The sequence below is a fragment of the Capra hircus genome, chromosome 1 (genome assembly GCF_001704415.2).
Source record: "Capra hircus breed San Clemente chromosome 1, ASM170441v1, whole genome shotgun sequence".
Lineage (NCBI taxonomy): Eukaryota > Metazoa > Chordata > Mammalia > Artiodactyla > Bovidae > Capra > Capra hircus.
The window spans coordinates 45,853,430-45,873,835 of NC_030808.1; the positions used below are offsets into that span (position 1 = coordinate 45,853,430).

General features: G+C 42.0%; 1 protein-coding gene across 2 annotated transcripts in view; it reads left to right on the forward strand.

Moving 5' to 3' along the window:
* The window catches only part of NXPE3 (neurexophilin and PC-esterase domain family member 3), a 59,667-nt gene continuing 39,261 nt past the window's right edge, over nucleotides 1-20,406 (forward strand). Inside the window, exons 1-2 of one of the 2 annotated variants that reach the window (XM_018061530.1) lie at nucleotides 2-229; nucleotides 9,026-9,196. In XM_018061530.1, the coding sequence (XP_017917019.1) occupies nucleotides 9,104-9,196 (93 nt within the window). In that variant the 5' untranslated portion in view covers nucleotides 2-229; nucleotides 9,026-9,103. Of the gene's footprint in view, nucleotides 230-9,025; nucleotides 9,197-20,406 lie in introns of both variants that reach the window. The other variant, XM_018061583.1, reaches the window with a different exon arrangement.

A 20,406-nucleotide genomic window follows, 5' to 3' on the forward strand; every position in this document is an offset into this window, starting at 1 on the left:
AGTCTCGGCTCTGGGCAACGCTCCGCGATCCAAGGCCGCGGCTGTCAGTCAGCACCCTCGGCCCCGCCCCTCCCAGAGCTGGACCAATCGCAGCCGGGGGTCGGGGGTGAGGCGACGCAGCGGGGCCAGGAAGCCAGGGCCAGGCGGCCTGGTGCTGCGGCTCTTGAGCCGGTTGTCCCGGTCCCCGGCAGCTGGAGAGCGCACGGCGGGAGGCCAGACCTGGATGGAGGTGAGTGCGGGCCTGCGGCTTGTGCTCCAGCGCCGGGATGGGCCCCTGCCGGCCGAGCGAACCACTGCCTGGCTCCTCACGGACGCCTCTCGGCTGCTAAGACCCTTTTCTCCGCGCTTTGGCTCCAGAGCTCCCGGCCCGATGCAGACGAGCTGCCGCCCCTGGGGTCATAGTTGGGGTACCTGAGCCTGGAACGCGAGCCTCCGGGCCAAGGCACGGCAGACTTGGAGCTGGTCCGGAGTAGCTCGAGCAGCAGCCGGTCCCGGGGCGGGGCAGGGCGCGAGCATCTCCATCCTCGGCTTTCTAGACTTGCCGTAATACCCGCGGGAGCAGCCGCAGCGCGGCGGAGCCCAGAGTTGGGGGCAGCTGAAGACCCTTCCCCCTGACACTTTTTCTGAGCGAGTACCGAACACTTGGAGACGGCTCCCTCCTCAGCCTCTAACTCCAGTCTCATCGCTGCTTTGAGCCCCAGCTGCCTTTTGGCTGGGTGTCCTCTCAGGCGTTGGATTGTTCTGTTTTTACTATCGTTTGGGGACATCAGATTTAGGTCGCTTGGGTAGAGTGTGACTTTTACAAGGTGTGATGTGGAGACTCAGCCTGGCCTGTCGCTCGTCTCTGCTCGATCAAAGACCACCAGGGTGGTGGTAAGAGGGATTCTCAGGCAGGATTTATACAAAATTTGTAATTGTAAAATTTCCCTTGTTTTCATTATTTACCCTAGAGGAGGATTGTTGCCGCATTTTCTAAAAATAAAGGAGCACACTTTTCTGATGGGTGCTGCTCCTTACTGTGGTTAATTATCTGTTGGAACATCAGCATGTGTTTGAAGCTGGCGGCACTCCCAGACCGTGATAATCAATTGTCTCAATCCACAGAGTAAAACAGCACAATGTTCCTCCGTAGCGTTTGAGCTCCGCTTTCCTTTGACTGTGTTTAATACCTTCTTTGTGCCTGTTATCCTCACAGTCTCTCTGGGCCTGATACAGTGCTATTATTTGTTTCTGAGAAAGGAAACGAAGGGACATATCACTGAAGTGGGGTTGGCTCTCCCCATTGCCCCAGAATCGAATTGTCCTGGAGGGACGATGTAAGTTACAATGGAAACATCATTTGAGAAAGGCCATCCCTGACCAATTTGTACAAATGACACCCTCTGGCCACTCTGTACCAGTGGTTCCCCTACCTGGCTGTGTATTATAATTATCTGCAGACCCTAAATAAAAAGCTGTTTCTCTGGCCCTGCTCCCATGGATTCTAATCCAGTTGATGGAGTGTTGTGCAGGCATTGGTATTTGTATAAGCTTCCAGATGATATTAATGGGCATGTGAGATTAAGGACTACCATGTTTTAATAGGGCACTAAAAACATGCCCTATTTTCTTCTTACAGCATATATAGCTTTGTGACTTATTTGATTTGTGTACTTCTCTGTCCTGTGGTTACTCCCATCACCACCACCCCTCCACATTTCCCCCCCCCTCCCCCGGGAGGAATTATGAAGGAATTAGTGTTGCTTTAAAAGGAGAACAGAAGGCCTAAGTGAATCAGCATTTTGGGCATGTGAGGTGGGGGTACATGAAAGAGAAGGGGGTCTGTGGAATGAAATCAGGAAGCAAGTCCTGCAGATGTCTGTCCTTGTGCAGACTTCTGTCCCTGCTTCATTTTTGTTCAAGGATGATCTCATTTGGTTGACCCATTATTTTCATGGTCTTGGATGAGTTTCAGTTTTTTCTCTTTTTTCTCTTTCAAAGTCTTACTCAGTACCCTATGATATACAGCTGCTCTTTGGAGAGTTTGAGCTAGGAGAATTCAAATATAGGTATATTCTGTATAAATTGTCTTTTATATGGATGTCCTTGTATTCCAAATTCTAATTCCAGATACTTGCTCTGATAAGTACATTTAGGATGAGGACTGTCCCAGAAACTAGATGTGTGGTTTTTCAATAGTATACTGTTTTTGTGAAATGGTTGTCTAAGAACATTTGCCCTCTAGAGTGTGGAGTTGCTGCCTCATTTTCTTTTTAGTACCAAACTCAAGTATTTTATTTGTGTGACTGATGATTGTAATTCCAAGTGAGATGGGAGTAGGAAGTCAGATGTCATTGTTGTTCAGTTGCCAAGTCATGTCTGACTCTGGGACCCATGGACTGCAGCACGCCAGGCTTCCCTGTCCTTCACCATCTCTTGAAGCTTGCTCAGACTCATGTCCTTTGAGTCGGTGATTCCATCCAACCATCTCATCCTCTGTCATCCCCTTCTTGTCCTGCCTTCAGTCTTTCCCAGCATCAAGGTCTTTTCCAATGAATCAGCTTTTCCCATCAGGTGGCCAGATTACTGGAGCTTCAGCTTCAGCATCAGTCCTTCCAATGACTATTCAGGGTTGACTTCCTTCAAACCTGATCAAAACTGGTTTGACCTCCTTGCAGTCCAAGGGACTCTCAAGAATCTTTTCCAGCACCACAGTTTGAAAGCATCATTTCTTTGGTGCTCTGCCTTCTTTATGGTCTAACTCTCACGTACATACATGACTACTGGAAAGACCATGTTGCTGCTGCTGCTGCTGCTGCTAAGTCACTTCAGTCGCGTCCGACTCTGTGCGACCCCATAGACAGCAGCCCACCAGGCTCCTCTGTCCACGGGATTCTCTAGGCAAGAATACTGGAGTAGGTTGCCATTTCCTTCTCCCAGAAAGACCATATTCATGACTGTATGGACCTTTGTTGGTAAAGTAATGTCTCTGATTTTTAATACATGGTCTAGGTTTGTCATAGCTTTCCTTGCAAGAAGCAATCATCTTCTAATTCTTGGCTGTAGTCACCATCTGCAAAAATTTTAGAGCCCAAGGAGAGGAAATCTGTTACTGCTTCCACCTTTTCTCCTTCTATTTGCCATGAAGTGATAGGGCCAGATACCTTGACCTTGGTTTTTTTAATATTGAGTTTTAAGCCGGCTTTTCATTAGGTTGGGCTTCTCTTGTGGCTCAGCTGGTAAAGAATCCGCCTGCAATGTGGGAGACCTGGGTTTGATCTCTGGGTTGGGAAGATCCCCTGGAGAAGGGAAAGGCTACCCACTCCAGTATTCTGGCCTTGAGAATTCCATGGACAGTCCATGGGGTTGCAAATGGTCAGACACGACTGAACAACTTTCACTTTCACTTATTAGGTATCTGACTTCCTAAAGCGGAAGTGGAAGGAAGTCCAATACCTTGGACTAATGGCAGTCAGTATAGGTTTGCCACAGGTCATAAGGAATTTAGTTTGGCATGTAAACAGTCTTAATCAAAATTTGACAAAACAGACCCAGCAGATCATGGATTTTACTTTTTACTTGTTCTTTGAACAGAAATATGAAGCACGAGTAAGTGTGTTCTAACACTTCAGAGAGATTTGAAAACAAAAGTGCTGAAGTTGAGAGTCCTCATGGAGTGATCACAACTTTTAGATGTGTCCAGTACCTCTTGTTTTCGCTAGTGGTAGGATGGAGCACTGAAGTGCATGATTATTCTAATCTTTAAGAAGAATAAGGACCTGCTGTATAGCACAGGGAACTCAGTACTCTGTAATGAGTAAAGCCTATATGAGAATGTAAAGCCTTTATGGGAAAAGAATCTTAAAAGGGGTGGGGGTATGTATATGTATAACTGATTCACTTCGCTGTATACCCAAAACTAATATAACATGGTAGATACACTAATACTTCAATAAAATTAAAAAAAAAAAAACACAAAAACATATGAAGGTTTTATCTGTGATTTATATATTTTCCAATTATATTGCTATTTATAAGGTTTTGACCTTCAGCTCAGATCTGAGAGTAATTTGCTCTGTGTAAGTTTGTGAATATAAATAGCCAGGTCTTTTTTTTGTGTGTGCTAGGCAAGGAAATGTTCCTATCCTTACTCTACCCACTACTTTGTCCTGAAATCTTTGTACATCTCTTGCTTTAAAATTGTATTCTTGATTTCAAATATATTTTCCTTTACTTCATTTTCAGTATCTTTAACCTGTGTTTCATGTGCTTATCTCTGTTGCAGCAGAAAGAATGGTATAAAAATGAAAAACATCAATGTGTGCTTCAAATGTGACAAGAAAAGAATAAAGGCTATCATGATTGTTTGAGTTCAGACTTTACACTGAAGGAAAGTAAACCCTAATTTCTTAGTTTCAATAAGTAGCTCTTCTTGGGAACTGGAAATTTCCAAAAAAAAAAAAAAAAAGGTAAATTAAACTCAATTATATATTTTTATTTTGGATTTGATCTTGGAAACTTTTTAGAGTCATTCCTATCTAGCACTATTGTTCTTACTCAATTCTAAGGCAATTTGAGATACCAAATAATATTTTCCTGTTCTCTTTGCAAATAGATTTCTTGTTATAATGCCTAGGTTTTATATTTGTAGGAAAACCCCAAAAATCTGTTAGAGATTTCTTTTTTCACTTTGGAATCTTTCATTTTAAATTTGTTTTCTTGTATCTGATTTAATGCCTTATTTCTCCTTATGGCTCCTTTTTAATTATTACTTTTAGAAACCAGCTTGATTCTTTATATTTGTGATTTATATTTCCTGGTGGAGATGAAGGAGAAAAACAAAACCTGCCCAAAGATGACAACTATCAACATTTTAGTATATGTCTTTTTAAAGAGAGGTCTGGCTAGTACACCTCAGGCTGTATCTACTTAGGTGTACAGATGGATCTTTCAGTCTCAGCATTCCACCTACTTGTAGCAGGAAGTAGGTCTTTTCCAGGCATGACCCTCCATGAGGATTTTCATCAGAAGTCCCTGCCCGTGAGGGGCTTCTTGCATATTTGCATTGCTGCCTGTAAGGCCTTTTGTTCCTTTAGCTCTGAGGTCTCCAGGCCTCACCATCCTTCTGCACCATTGCTGTGCTGCTTCTGACCAGCTTGAGCCATACAGACATCCTCTGGACTCCTGGCCTTCGTGCAGTACGTCAACCACGGCTGCAGTGGTACAGCTGAGCTTCTGTGCAGTATCATCTTTGGTCTTCTCCCTTTGGCCGTCAGGGAAACCTATGGTTCTTATGGCCAACTCCTTGAGAAGGGTTTCTGCAGAGGAGCAGTTGGGGCCCTGGTGACAGAGTTATTTCCTTTATCTCACAGTCATTTCCTTCCTAGAATTTGCGGGCATTTCAGGGTGGGTAGGTAGCTGGATCTTGGAGAGGGGCCGGTGTTTTGGGGCCATGAAATGGTTAAGTGCAGTCTTTCACATTACCTGGCGTCTCTGTGGAGGTGGCCAGGAGTGGGAGATTTCTTTCTCTTTAATTTAGGAGGGAAATACCTTTTACCTAATATGAGTGTAAGCTTTGCCAGGAGGATTTTGGCACTTAGTACAGTGTGCAGTACAGAGTTGTTGTTTAGTTGCTCAGTTGTGTCCGACTCTTTGTGACCTCATGACCTGTAGCCACCAGGTTCCTCTGTCCATGGGATTTCCCAGGCAAGAAAACTGGAGTGGGTTGCCATTTCCTTCTCTAGGGGATCTTCCTGACCCATGGATCAAACCCGTGACTCCTGCATTGGCAGGTGGATTCTTTACCACTGAGCTACCAGGGAAGCCCCAGGCCTCCGTAATTATTCATTGTGTGGATTGTTGAATCAACATATATCATGCAAAGAGCTGAGTACTGGGAAGGAATCCAAAAGTATGGTACATTGTTATCCTTAAGTTGCTTTTTTTTGATATATAGTTTTTTTTTTTTTTAATATAATCTTTATTGGTATAGTTGGGGAGACTAGCTGCTGCTACTAAGTCACTTCAGTCGTGTCTGACTCTGTGTGACCCCATAGACAGCAGCCCACCAGGCTCCCCTGTCCCTGGGATTCTCCGGGCAAGAACACTGGAGTTGGTTGCCATTTCCTTCTCCAATGCATGAAAGTGAAAAGTCAAAGTGAAGTCACTCAGTCATGTCCGACTCTTTGCGACCCCATGGACTGCAGCCAACCAGGCTCCTCCATCCATGGGATTTTCCAGGCAAGAGTACTGGAGTAGGGTGCCATCGCCTTCTCTGAAATACATACAAATATAGAGATCAGCTGAGAAGTGGAAGAAGTAAGTGCTGTGGGAATTCTCAGGATGGAAAGCATATTGGAATAGCTTAGCTTCATTTCCTTTATGATGCTGGGGTGAGGAAGGGTTGTTGTCTGTCCTTGTGGTATGGGAATGGGAACAGATTAGATCAGAGGAGTAGGGGAGTGAGGGAAGAGGGGGCTTGCCAGGTCCAACACAAAATGGGGGAGTGTTGGTGCAGCTGAGGTATCCTGAGGCCCTCTGCCCTGGAATTACGCACCCTCTTCACCTTGACCTCTCTACCCTGCTTTCCATGGAAATCGTTGCTGGGAACAAAATACTAGCATCTTCACTGCTTACCTATATCGTAATAACAATGGGGGAGAGTATTTTTAAAATGATTACATGGAAGAATAGTAAGGAGCAGCCCACTCTCAAGTCCTCTGCCTTCAGCAGGTGTGATGAAGGATTAGGGTGACCTGTGCTCCTCACACTTAGCTTTCATCTCCTGCATCTTCAGGGCGGGTGTCTTTCCTCTTGTGCCTTGTTACTCAACTGAGGGGGCATCAGGGCTGCCTGTGGGGTAGGGGAGCCAGAAACCCAAAGGTGTTTGCTGTCTCTTGCCATACAGGGGGATGGCATTCCTGTTTTCCAGAGGTTATCAGAATGGTATGCACCTAATCCCAGAACTCCTTATAAAATTACAGATTTTCGTCTTGTTGTTGTTGAGTCATTAAGTCATGTCCAACTCTTTGCAACCTCATGAACTGTAGCCTGCCAGGCTCCTCTGTCTATGGGATTTCCCAGACAAAGAACACTGGAGTGGGTTGCCATTTCCTTCTCCAGGGGATCTTCCCAACCCAGGGATTGAACCCAGGTCTCCTCCATTAGCAGGCATATCCTTTACCACTGAGCCACGAAGGAAGCCCATAATTACCCTAGTAATTATCTAGTAATCTTGAGAGTCCCTTGGACTGCAAAGAGATCCAACCAGTCCATCCTAAAGAAGATCAGTCATGGGTGTTCATTGGTAGGACTGATGTTGAAGCTGAAACTCCAATACTTTGGCCACCTGGAGTGAAGAGCTGACTCATTGGAAAAGACCCTGATGCTGGGAAAGGTTGAGGGTAGGAGGAGAAGGGGATGACAGAGGATGAGATGGTTGGATGGCATCACCAACTCAATGGACATGGGTTTGGGTGGACTCCAGAAGTTGGTGATGGACAGGGAGGCCTGGCGTGCTGTGGTTCATGGGCTCGCAAAGAGTCAGACACGACTGAGCGACTGAACTGACTGAATGTAATAAAATTTAAACTGTAAAGGAAGGGAAGTTATTTATTTAGACCTCTTTAGAAAATTAACACGCGAATTTTGTAATTTCTAAGAATCTGAAGATGTTGTTCTTTGCTCTCTTAAAAGTTAAAACATAAATAGGAAGCAGGAGAAATATCTCTATTTACGTGAAAACCTGGAGCTGGGTTTGAGTAAACTGTCCAAATGTGGAGTAGTTCCTACTGTGCTCTGGCTCTTTGCTTTCTCTTATGACTCTGGGCCTTGGATAAGGTTAAGAAAGAGGAAATACAGTGTCTTTCCTTTTACTCCACCCTAAACTGCCGTATAGATTCATGGGGTCGCAAAGAGTCAGACACGACTGAGCGACTGAACTGAACTGAACTGAAGCTGTCGTAATTGGTGATCTGTTTGCTCATCTCTCCTCTTTGAAGGAATCCTTCGGAGAAAAATGTGCTTTTTAAATCCATACCGGTTGCTCTTCTATACAAAGAACTCTTAATGAAACTAAACAGAAAAGAAGCAGATCAAACTGAAAGCTCATCTGCAGCTCAGAAAAGCAAAGACATGAAGTTTTAAAAACTTTTTTATTGAAGGATAATTGCTTTACAGAAATTTGTTGTTTTCCTGCAAACCTCAGCATGAATCAGCCATAGGTACACATATATCCCCTCCCTTTTGAACCTCCCTCCCGTCTCTCTCCCCATCCCACCCCTCTAGGTTGATACAGAGGCCCTGTTTGAGTTTCCTGAGCCATACAGCACATTCCTGTTGGCTATCTAATTTACATATGGTAATGTAAGTTCCATGTTACTTTTTCCATACATCTCACCCTCCCCTCTCCCCATGTCCATAAGTCTATTCTCCATGTCTGTTTCTCCATTGTTGCCCTGTAAAGAAATTGTTCAGTACCATTTTTCTAGATTCTGTATATATGCATTACAATACGATATTTATCTTTCTCTTTCTGATTGACTTCACTCTGTATGATAGGTTCTAGGTTCATCCACCTCATTAGAACTTGACTCACAGCTGTTCCTTTTTATGACTGAGTAATGTTCCATTGTGTATATGTACCACGACTACTTCATCCATTCATCTGTCAGTGGACATCTAGGTTGCTTCCATGTTCTAGCTATTGTAAATAGTGCTGCAGTGAACAATGGGATACATGTGTCTTTTTCAATTTTGGTTTCCTCAGGGTATAAGCCTAGGAGCGGGGTTGCTGGGTCATATGGTGGTTTTACTCCTAGTTTTTTAAGGAATCTCCATACTGTCTTCCATAGGGGCTATATCAATTTACATCCCCACTGTCAGTACAAGAGTGTCCCCTTTTCTCCACACCCTCTCCAGCATTTATTGTTTGTAGACTTTTTGATGAGGGCCATTCTGACTGGTGTGAGGTGATATCTCCTTGTTGTTTTGATTGGCATTTCTCTAATAATGAGCGATGTTGAGCATCTTTTCATGTGTTTGTTAGCCATCTGTAAAGACATGGAGTTTTGAGGAGTGAAAGAAGCCATGGGTCGGCCATGGGTGATCAAGACACAGCCAGACAATGTGGATCAACTTCTTCAAACTACGGCTGTTCTGCTGTCTGCTTGCAGTGTTGATGGTGGTGGTGCTGGTCGTCAATGTTACTCAGGTAGAGGTGAGTCCTCAGCATGCTTCTTCATAACTAAGGGAACCACATCAGGGGATTTGGGGCTAATGAGTCTGGAAAATATTGATCACTGGGAAACTAATCCTGGTAACAGTTCTTGTTTTCATTTGTTTGGTAAGTATTTGAGTGCCTTCAGTGGTTATATACTGTGCTAGTCACCAAGGGTGCAGTGCCGGCGATGGAATGAAACACCAACACTGCAGAGTGGTTTGAATCTTTATATTTTATCACTTGTTTTTTAGAGCTACTTTATTTTATATCCCTTGCACAACAACCTACAGGGCAAGCTGCCAAGCACTATGATTCGGAGACTATACAGTGCGCAGGCGCAGGGCGAGATAACCTTTACCTTGACTTATTTACTGCAGCTAAGACTTTGTTTTGGGGAACTTTTTTATCAACTTAGAATCTGTTTTGTCCCAGGGTCTGTTCCTTTTGAGGAATCAGAGAAACATCCTTGTGTGCAAGCAATGTTCTTTTCCCATGGGAACAAACAGGATTTTTAGCTGAACATCTCGTTTGCAAGAATGTTCAGCCCTGGTTGAGAGTCTCGTTTGCAAGCACTTCTCAAACTTCTTTATACCTTGTTCCCTACATCTCCCCCTTTCTTTTCTTGTAGATGTTGAATAAGCGCTTGAATATGCAAAGCTTTTTTTTAAAAATTTTTCTTTTTGCCAGTGCCCATAGACTATAAAAGCAATAAAACATAAAGCAACAATTAACAAAGTATTTACAAAGGATGTTGTTTACAATGTAGATACATGCCCTAAAGGATTAAGATTATCTAATTCTTTTTGAAGACTCTTTAGTATATCAGAACCAAGAATATCAGGCAGCATCTTACTAAAAGTTGACAATATAGTTTGTTTCAATTTTATAATTTTAGCAGTTAAATTTTGGTGTCTCACTAAAGACCTTTTTACCTTTTTTTAACCCTCACTCATATTAAAAGGAACAGGGGTTACACATAGGTGAGATGAGTTCCAATCACATTTTAACACACTCTTTGTAGCTAACACAGTCACTTGATCTCCTAACCAGGAAACTGTGTGTTGTAAATTTAATACATCAGTAGTCGATTGAGCGTCCAAATCATGCTGTTGTTGCCACAATAAATGAGCATCTTTATGCCATTTTCTGACAAAATCAGCAGTCTGTATGCCTTGATGCAAAGCAAGACCTGCTACAGTTGCTGTTGCTGTTACTGAAGCCACGGCGAGAATTGATGCGATGACAATGCCAAGCATTTTTCGGGATCGATGGAGAAGAGTTTGCACAGCGTTCACAAGAGGAGCGACAGCAAAAGAGCCCGACCACGGCCGAGTGAGATTCGCAGGCAACCAGAGTCCAGCCTGTGCTTTCACAGTGACCGAAGAGTGATTACTGGAATGGACCATCTTGTTTTCAACATTTTTCCACCAAGAACGATTTATACATTGAGTCAAGTTACAATCAGAACATGATATAACTCTCAAAATTTCATTCCAAATCCATTGTCCATACAGTAAAGAATAAGGAAATTTTACACATGCTATAGCAGAGTAAGATTTATTAATATGCAAATGAACTTGAAATGGCCCCTTAGGATCATTAATATTTAAAGTAAAGTTGTTCGTCTATATAGTAAGGTTACTTGACACTGCCCATGATTATACACTGGAATAGTAAAAGCAAATTTATTTTTATCTTTTATTTGTAAAGGAATATTAAAAAAAACAATCTTTTAAATCTAAAACCATCAAAGACCAATCTTGTGGAATCAAAGCAGGAGAAGGGAGACCTAATTGTAAAGCTCCCATAGGTTCTATACATTTGTTAACTTTTTTTAAAACAGTCAACATTTTCCATTTACCAGATTTTTTTTTAATGACAAAAACAGGAGAATTTCAAGGAGACGTGGAAGGTTCAATATGGCCAGATTGAAGCTGTTTTTTTATTAATTGTTTTAAAGCCTCGAGCTTTATTTTTGGAAGCGGCCACTGCTCAACCCATTTAGGGACATCAGTTAACCATTTTAATGGGAGAGCTCGAGGAATCTGAGCAGTGGCTACAAGTTTTCTGACGAGATGGTGAGCGTTGTTTTTAAAGAAAATAAAAGATCTCTTCCCCAGATATTAATAGGTATATTAACAATGTAAAAAGAAATAGATATTTTTTTTTTATTAGACAATTGGCATGACAAAGGTTGAGCGCTTCTCCACACATCTGTTATTGATCCTAAGCCTGTTAAAACAAGAGGAATTTTTTCTTTTTTTCAGTCATTAGGCCACTGCTGGAGAGAAATAACCGAAACATTTGCTCTTGTATCCACTAATCTTTTAAACTGTTTACCTTTAATAATCAGTGACATTAAAGGACGAGAGTCATTAATAAGCATTTTTTTAAATATTTTTTTTTTCGTACTTTTAAAACCACTGACTCTCTCTCCCTACCTCAGCCTTGTCGGCAGCTACTAGAAATAGGGAGGCGTAAGGTGGTGTAGAAGGGTTAACAGCCTTGGAAGTTCGTTTTTTATTTAATAAAATCTTTTAAAAGGCAGTAGTCATTGCCTCTACAGAATCTGAATCCTCCCCAGAACTTACATCTCTATCTGACTCAGTGGATGAATCTTTACTATCATCTGGAGGTTTGGGCGGAGGCCGAGGTGAAGCCCCCTCCTCAAGATAACATGAGGCGGCCTCACTATTAGCAGCCATTAATTTTAAAGCCTGTATTATAGCGCTACATAGAGTCCACAGCCTTAAAGGAATCACATTTTTTTTTTGATGCTGTCTTTTTAACTCTTTTTGCATCACTTTTCATTTTTTTAAATTCAGCTGTACTTTTGTTTGATATTGAAACCAATAACAATGCTGCTCTTTAAGACAGAATAACTCACTCAAGCGGCGAGTAGACGTTTTAATTCTTATAGAATGCAGGAGCCCCTTAACCAGCTCTATATATTGTGACTTTAAAGACGGGGAATTTCCCATAGTTTTTTTTTTTTTTTTTTAATTTTTTTTGAAAGTCCCCCTTTTAGCGTTTTGCTCTGCGGTGCTCTCCCTTTTGGATTTTTATTTATTTATTTATTTTTTTGAAAGTCCCCCTTTTAGCTTTTTGTTTTGGGGTGTTTACCCTTTTGGATTTTTATTTATTTATTTTTTTTGAAAGTCCCCCTTTTAGCCTTTTGTTCCGGGGTGTTTACCCTTTTGGATTTTTATTTATTTATTTATTTTTTGAAAGTCTCCCTTTTAGCCTTTTGCTCTGGGGTGTTTACCCTTTTGGATTTTTATTTATTTATTTTTTTTCTATTTTTTGAAAGTCTCCCTTTTAGCCTTTTGCCCCGGGGTGCTTACCCTTTTGGTTTCATCGAGCCCCACGTTGGGCGCCAGATGCCGGCGACGGAATGAAACACCAACACTGCAGAGTGGTTTAAATCTTTATATTTTATCACTTGCTTTTTAGAGCTACTTTATTTTATATCCCTTGCACAACAACCTACAGGGCAAGCTGCCAAGCACTATGATTCAGAGACTAATACAGTGCGCAGGCGCAGGGCGAGATAACCTTTACCTTGACTTATTTACTGCAGCTAAGACTTTGTTTTGGGGAACTTTTTTATCAGCTTAGAATCTGTTTTGTCCCAGGGTCTGTTCCTTTTGAGGAATCAGAGAAACATCCTTGTGTGCAAGCAATGTTCTTTTCCCATGGGAACAAACAGGATTTTTAGCTGAACATCTCGTTTGCAAGAATGTTCAGCCCTGGTTGAGAGTCTCGTTTGCAAGCACTTCTCAACCTTCCTTAAACCTAGTTCCCTACATTGGGCAGAACATCTCGTTTGCAAGAATGTTCAGCCCTGGTTGAGAGTCTCGTTTGCAAGCACTTCTCAACCTTCTTTATACCTTGTTCCCTACAGTGCAGTGATTTCTTCACTATGGAGTTCACATTCTAAATGTGCATGGGAGAAAATATGAGTTATAAGTAAGCATAAAATATAATAATAAATGATAATTAGAAATTGTGAGAAGTATTGTAAAGAAAAGAAAGTGGGTTACTGTGGTGGTGTTCAGTTGCTCAGTCGTGGCCCACTCTTTGTGACCCCGTGGACTGCAGCATGGCAGGCTTCTCTGTCCTTCAGCATCTCCCAGAGCTTGCTTAAACTCATGTCCATTGAGTCATTGATGCCATCCAACCATCTCATCCTCTGTCATCCCCTTCTCCTCCTGCCTTCAATCTTTCCCAGCACCAAGGTCTCTTCTAATGAGTCGGCTCTTCACATCAGGTGGCGAAAGTATTGGAGCTTCAGCTTCAGCATCAGTCCTTGCAATGAATATTCAGGATTGGTTTCCTTTAGGATTGACTGGGTTAATCTCCTTGCAGTCCAAGGGACTCTCAGTAGCCCTCTCCAACATTACAGTTCAGTAGCTTTAGAACGATGAAAGAAAGCCTTTCAAGGAGGGGACCTTTCATCTGACTCCTGGCAAAAAACTGAAGGAGATTTTCAGGGGAAGGAGTTCATGGTGAATGTTGTAAAGACTGTGTGTGGCTCTCAAGGCGGGGACCACATATTATGGAACCCTTACAGTGCCTGGTGCCAAGAAGGTATTTAGTAATAGTCCCCTTTCCCCTTCTCTGCTAAAAATTCCCTTCATGAACTCACATATCACTGAAATTTATGGATTATTTCCTATCTAAAATGATGCTGTTCTTTTAATTTTGTTGGCTTGTGGTACTTTGCAGGTGACAGGTCCAAGTTAATTCTGGTATCTCTTTGCTCTTTGGATTTTGCTGTGGACTGACTGTCCAACATCCTGGCCCTGTGGGAGTTCAGGTTATACTGTTCTCTTTTATCCTTTCAGGTGTTTCTTTCCCCAGCCTCTAGGAGTTTGCTTACACACATATGCTCTTTAGTATTCTGCTGAATACTTATTTAGGACTCTCTGCAGATCTCCTGAATTCTCTTTGTGTGTAGCTCTCTTCTGTTACTGTCCTATGGATTCTAATCGTCTTTAAGACTCTCAGCTCCATCTCCTCAATTTAGGGGGTTCGCCAGGCTCCTGCTGGGTTCTGTCCTTCTGCTGCAGCCTGGAGATGCTCTCAAGGCTGTCAGCAGAGGGCAAACACTCACAGGAATCATTTTCTGTATTTCCCATCTTTCAGGTTGTCAGCAAAGGGCAATCAATCATAGGAATCATTTCCTTTATTTCCCATCTTTCAGGCATCATTTCTTTCGTTGTCTAATGTGCTGTGTCTGGAGAACCACTGTTTCAGGTGGAAGAGTAAATCTCACCATTTCTCTGTCTTGGTTGCAAGCAGAAGTCTGGGAGACTTGAAACTGAAGGGAAAGACTTAATAGAGAAGCTGGAGAGAAGGTTTAATGGACAAAGGAGAGCTGGAGAGGATGGGACCTAGAGTACAGACGGAGCACATAATGATGTAGGATGAGGGACACGTTTCATACGTGCATCTTGTTATCACCTTATTATTAGTTATGTAGGGGGAGGTGTGCTCCTTCCTCTGACGTAAGAGGGAAAATTGTCATAATGGGTGGTAACGTGGATACATCTACTGCTGGAAGGTGAGACATTGAGGGAGTTCTTGTCTAGACGGGAGGTGGAAGGTGGGAGGAAGGTGGTGCCCGGAAGACTGGTACAGATGGGCTTGAAAGAATGGGAGTGGGGGATGGAGCTTTATCCTGCAGGATGATAGAGGGACAGTGACTCTCCAGATCTCGTGTGTGTGGTGCTTATCTGCATTGGTTTGTGAGGGTATGTATTTTACTGCATTCAACAGTCTGGGTGTAAGAATAGAGAAGATGGTTGTGTATGTCTAGGAGGTCTAGGATGGCTGGGAGGTAGGAAAAGGGAGAAGGAGAGACTTGAGAGGGTAAGCCATTCATTCGTGGGTGCTCAGGCCTGTCCGACTCTCTGCGACCCCATGAGCTGCAACCCGCCAGGCTTCTCTGTCCATGGAATTTTCCAGGCAAGAATACTGGAATGGGTTGCTATTTCCTACTCCATGGGTAAGCCATAGTCCACATCATTAATGTTACTGCAGTCAGGAAGGAATATTAGGAATTATTGTTAGAAACCCTCTTAATAGTCCTGCTGTGTTTCTTAGAAACTTTTGGAGAATGTCCACTAACAGCTCCAACTGTCTGCATAAACACAAACCAAACAATAATGGAGAAGGGAGGTGGCAAGTAAGAAATGATGCAGGACAGTTTTGATATTAAAAATTATATAAACATCTTTTTGTGGAGTGTGGTGAAACACTTTGCCTTGTCTAAAGATGTCATCTAGTCCAGGCTGAGAATATTGTCATGACTTTTAAACCATTCAGTTTATTACTGTGACATTAATAAAGAAGCCTGGGGTGCGGGGGTGGGGAGTGGGAAAGGCTTAGACCTTGGCTGTCTGCCATCCCTTAATCCCTGGTCCATGCTAGGCTTCCGATTGTGACTGTATTTTGCTTGCAATTAGAGTATCTGAGCATTTTCTAAAAAGTACAGACTCAATTTTAATTAAAAATATCACGTAAGAAAATTAGCCATTACAGTGATGAAGGGAGAAAAAGCATTTTCACATGTGCCACATTCAGAGCTGGTTAAGATAAATGAAACACTGACTGCAGCAAATAATCTTTCCATTGGTAACAGGTCTCCTTCATGTTTTTGTTTTTGCGTCTCACTCTCAAGTTAGTCTCCTTTATATTGTATATGTGGAGTGTTTTGCAGTTTAAGAAAGAAGTATTTCCTTTGTCACAACTATTACACTTTTACTTATTTTTCCAACATAAAATGTGATTAGATACTTTAAACTCTTCAACTTCTGAAACATTGATAAATATTTATTGAATGAAAGTTGAATATATTAAAAATAATTCATGGGGCTTTTGAAAAATGCAAATCCTAAGACTTCTTGTCTGCTCCATCTCAGGTGTATCACAACACAATCCCCACATTTCCTAAGATATGATCAAATTCAGTTATATAAGTAAAGGAACAAATGAAATCCACAAACAAGAAAAACCCCTCTAGTTAAATGATTTTGAATAGAACAACTACTATAGTAAATTCACGGATTTCTGAATTTCTAAAAGTCTCTGAATGTCACTTTGGTATAAATGGTAGGCTGAATAAGGCCCCCAAAGATGTCAGTGTTTGAATTTCCAGAACCTATGAATATGTTGTCTAATAAAAGGAACTTTGCAGACAAGTTGAAGTTAAGGATCTTGAGGTAGGGATATTATTCAGGATTATTTGGGTGGGCCCGATATAATCATGTGGATCTTTATAAGAGAGTGGCAGAAAGGTAGATATGGTATGATAGGTAGATATGATAATCTACCTGGATATTAGATATTAGAGTGATGTAGGTAGAAACCGTGCTCTCCTGGCAAAAAGGTAGATATGATATGATAGGTAGATATAATAATCTACCTGAATATTAGATATTAGAGTAGATATCCGGAGAAGGCAATGGCACCCCACCCCAGTACTCTTGCCTGGAAAATCCCATGGACAGAGGAGCCTGGAAGGCTGCAGGCCCTGGGGTCGCTGAGGGTCGGATACAACTGAGCGACTTCACTTTCATGCATTGGAGAAGGAAATGGCAACCCACTCCAGTGTGCTTGCCTGGAGAATCCCAGGGACGGGGGAGCCTGGTGGGCTGCTGTCTATGGGGTCACACAGAGTCGGACGTGACTGAAGTGACTTAGCAGCAGCAGCAGCAGCAGAGTAGATATTAGAGTGATGTAGGTAGAAACCATCCTCTCATATCATATATGAGAAAGAAGTATATGTTTTGATATCTAGTAGACGGTTGTAGGGAGAATTCCTTGTTATTTTTCTGATAAACTCTTATTGAGCATTGCCTATATTTATTTGTTTTTTCCTTATTTATTGATATTTTAAATATATATGTTTTCTGATTATGAAAACAATGCCAGTGTTTTAGGGCTTTTGGCTGCAAGTAAAGAAAGCTGATTCAATCTGGTTTTGATATTAAGGAATAATATCATAGAAGTCAGGAGGTAGGTTGGGCATAGTTTAGGCTCCATTTCTCTGTAGGTCTCTCAGCTGTGCCCTCCTTCATGCATTATCTTTGGCATCCACTTTCATGGTTGGATTTTACGTTGCTACACAGCAGCAGGTAGTTGCTTTCTTACACGTGTCCAGCTTGAGATACAATTTTTTTCATTGGCAAGTAAAATCAGAGAGCTGTTCCCAGAGTACTGGTGATTTGGGTGCATGCATCCCTCAGAATCCTCCAGCAGCTTTTCATAGAATACAACTGGGTCACAGGCCCATTCCTGAATCAGTCACTTGGGATTATCCTTTGAATAGTCAGGCCCTGAACTGACAAGTCAGTAAATAGTAGTGAAACGAATGTGGGATGGGCAAGCATAGGGTTCACTCCAGTCCACACCTTACAGTGGCTCCAGGAATGACTGCAGGTGTTTCCTCTGGGCTGTGAATTTTAAAATATGGTAGACCTTGAAGTTGTCCTTGTCACTGACCTAAAATAGTTATCATTGGAAGGTTAAGCAAATTGACCTTTTCGCATTCTTTTGTATTCATCCGTTTTGGCTGCACTGGGTCGTAGTTGAGGCTTGAGGGATCTTCAGTCTTCACTGTGGCATGTGGTATCTTTAGTTGTAGTCTGTGGGATCTAGTTCCCCGACGAGGGATTGAATCTGCCCTCCCCTGCATTGGGAGCTTGGAGTCTTAGCCCCTGGACCACTAGAGAAGTCCCTCTTTTTAAGTAAAATCCAAGTGACTTGGGCTTCCCTGGTGGCTCAGACAGTAAGGAGTCTGCCTGCAATGCAGGAGACCTACTAGTGATCCCTGGGTCAGAGGAGAAGGAAATGGCAACCCACTCCAGTATTCTTGCCTCAAGAATCCTATGGACAGAGGAGCCTGGCAGGCTACAGTCCATGAGGTCACAAGAGTTGTGCATGACTGAGTGACTAAGACTTTCACATTTCAGGTGAGTAGCACCAAGTGTATGCTGATTCTTGGATTGGGCTGCATGGGTCATTTTTCTAGTCTTGAATTGGTAGCCTGTGGCTACCCAGGCAACAAGAGTGACTGCGGGAGAGGGAAAGAGGAAGAACGGAGGAGAAGGGGGTGTGTTGTGAGCACACAGCACTTGGTTTGGTCCTTAGTGTTTTGTCATAGCCTCCCAAGGACTAAGAAGGAGAGGGAGGCTGGAGTATTTCCTAAAAGATAGTCAAAAGGTAAGGGAACTTTCCCTGTTTTTAAAAAGTTGAGATATAATTGGCAGACGAATGGATAAGAAAGCTGTGGTACATATACTCAATGGAATATTACTCAACTATTAAAAAGAATGCATTTGAATCAGTTCTAATGAGATGGATGAAACTGGAGCCTGTTATACAGAGTAAAGTAAGTCAGAAGGAAAAACCCCAATACAGTATATTAAAGCATATATCTGTAATTTAGAAAGATGGTAATGATGACCCTATTTGAGAGACAGCAAAAGAGACACAGATATAAAGAACAGACTTTTGGACTCTGTGGAAGAAGGCAAGGGTGGGATGGTTTGAGAGAATAGCACTGAAACATGTTTATTATCATATGTGAAATAGATCGCTCGTCCAGGTTCAATGCATGAAACAGGGCACTCAAAACCGGTGCACTGGGACAACCCAGAGGGATGGGATGGGGAGGAAAGTAGAAGGGTGGAGGGGAGAGTTGGGACAGCCACACCTGTAGCTGATTCATGTCAATGTATGGCAAAAACCACTACAATATTGTAAAGTAATTAGCCTCCAATTAAAATAAATAATAAATTAAAAAAGAATAAAAGACCTGCAATTTTAAAAATTGAAATATAATTTACATATAATGTTGTATAAGTTTAAGGTGTGCAATGTGTTGATTTGATACCTTTGTATATCGCAATATGATTATCACTACAGTGTTAGCTAGCACTTCTTTCATGTCACTTAATTACCATTTCTTTTAGGTTGAGAATAGTTAAGATCTTGTCTCTTAGCAGCTTTGAAGTTTATTACATAAACTTAATTATAGTGATACAGTAATACAGTTTTGTTGACTAGAGTCACTGTGCTGTGCCTTCCATGTCCACGGTTTATTTATATACCTGTTGCAAGTCTGTACCCTTAAATAATATCTACCCAATTTCCCCATTCCCTAGCTTCTGGTAGTCACCATTCTATTCTATGTTGTTATGAGTTCAGTTTTTATTAAAAACCCTTGATACCATTCGCACTCCCTACCCCCACCACACTGCCTTATGGGATCTTAGTTCCCCAAGCAGGAATCAAGCCCAGGTTTCTGTTTAGAAATTCGCTGAGAGCCAAATAGGCATTCTTTTATAGATTACAATATTTTTTCCTTTGGCTGCTTTTTTAGGATTTTCTTTTTATACTTGTTTTTTGACAGTTTCACTATAATGTGTCTTGGAGAAGATATTTTTGCATAGAGATAATAGGGTGATCTATTAGATTTTTGAGTTTGGTTGTCCAAGTATATCCTTAGGTTTGGGAAGTTCTCAACTATTGTTTCTTTAAATAATCTCTGACCCCCTTTTCCCTCTCTCAAACCATGATTATTCTAATATTTGTACACATGGTGGCATCCTATAGAACATGTAGGCTTTCTATGCTCTTTTTCATTCTTTTTTCTCTTGTGTTCTCTTCTGATTGGGCTATTTCAGAGTTCCTGTTTCCTTATTCAGTCTTCCATTTGATCTCTTCTCTTATAGATGCTCTTTATTGCATTTTTCATTTTATTCATTGAATTTTTCAGCTCCAGAATTTCCATTTGCTGCTTCTTTATGATTTCTTTCTCTGTAAATTTCTGACTTTATTCATGTATTTTTTTTGTCTTTGTTGTAATATAGCCCATTGAGTTTCCCTGAACAGCCATTTTGAATTCTTTATTTTATTTTATTTTATTTATTTATTCTTGGCCGTGCTGGTCTTTGTTGCGGTGAGAGCTTTTCTCTAGTCGGGGAGAGTAGGGCCACTCTTTAGTGGTGGTGCATGAGCTTCTCATTGCAGGGACTTCCCTTGTTGCGGAGCACCTGCTCTTGGCATGCAGATTTCTGTAGTTGTAGCTCCTGGGCTCTATAGAGTGCAGGCTCAGAAGTTATAGTGCACGGGCTTAGTTGCCCTGCGGCATGTGGGATCTTCCAGATCAGGGATCAAACCTGCATCTCCTGCATTGG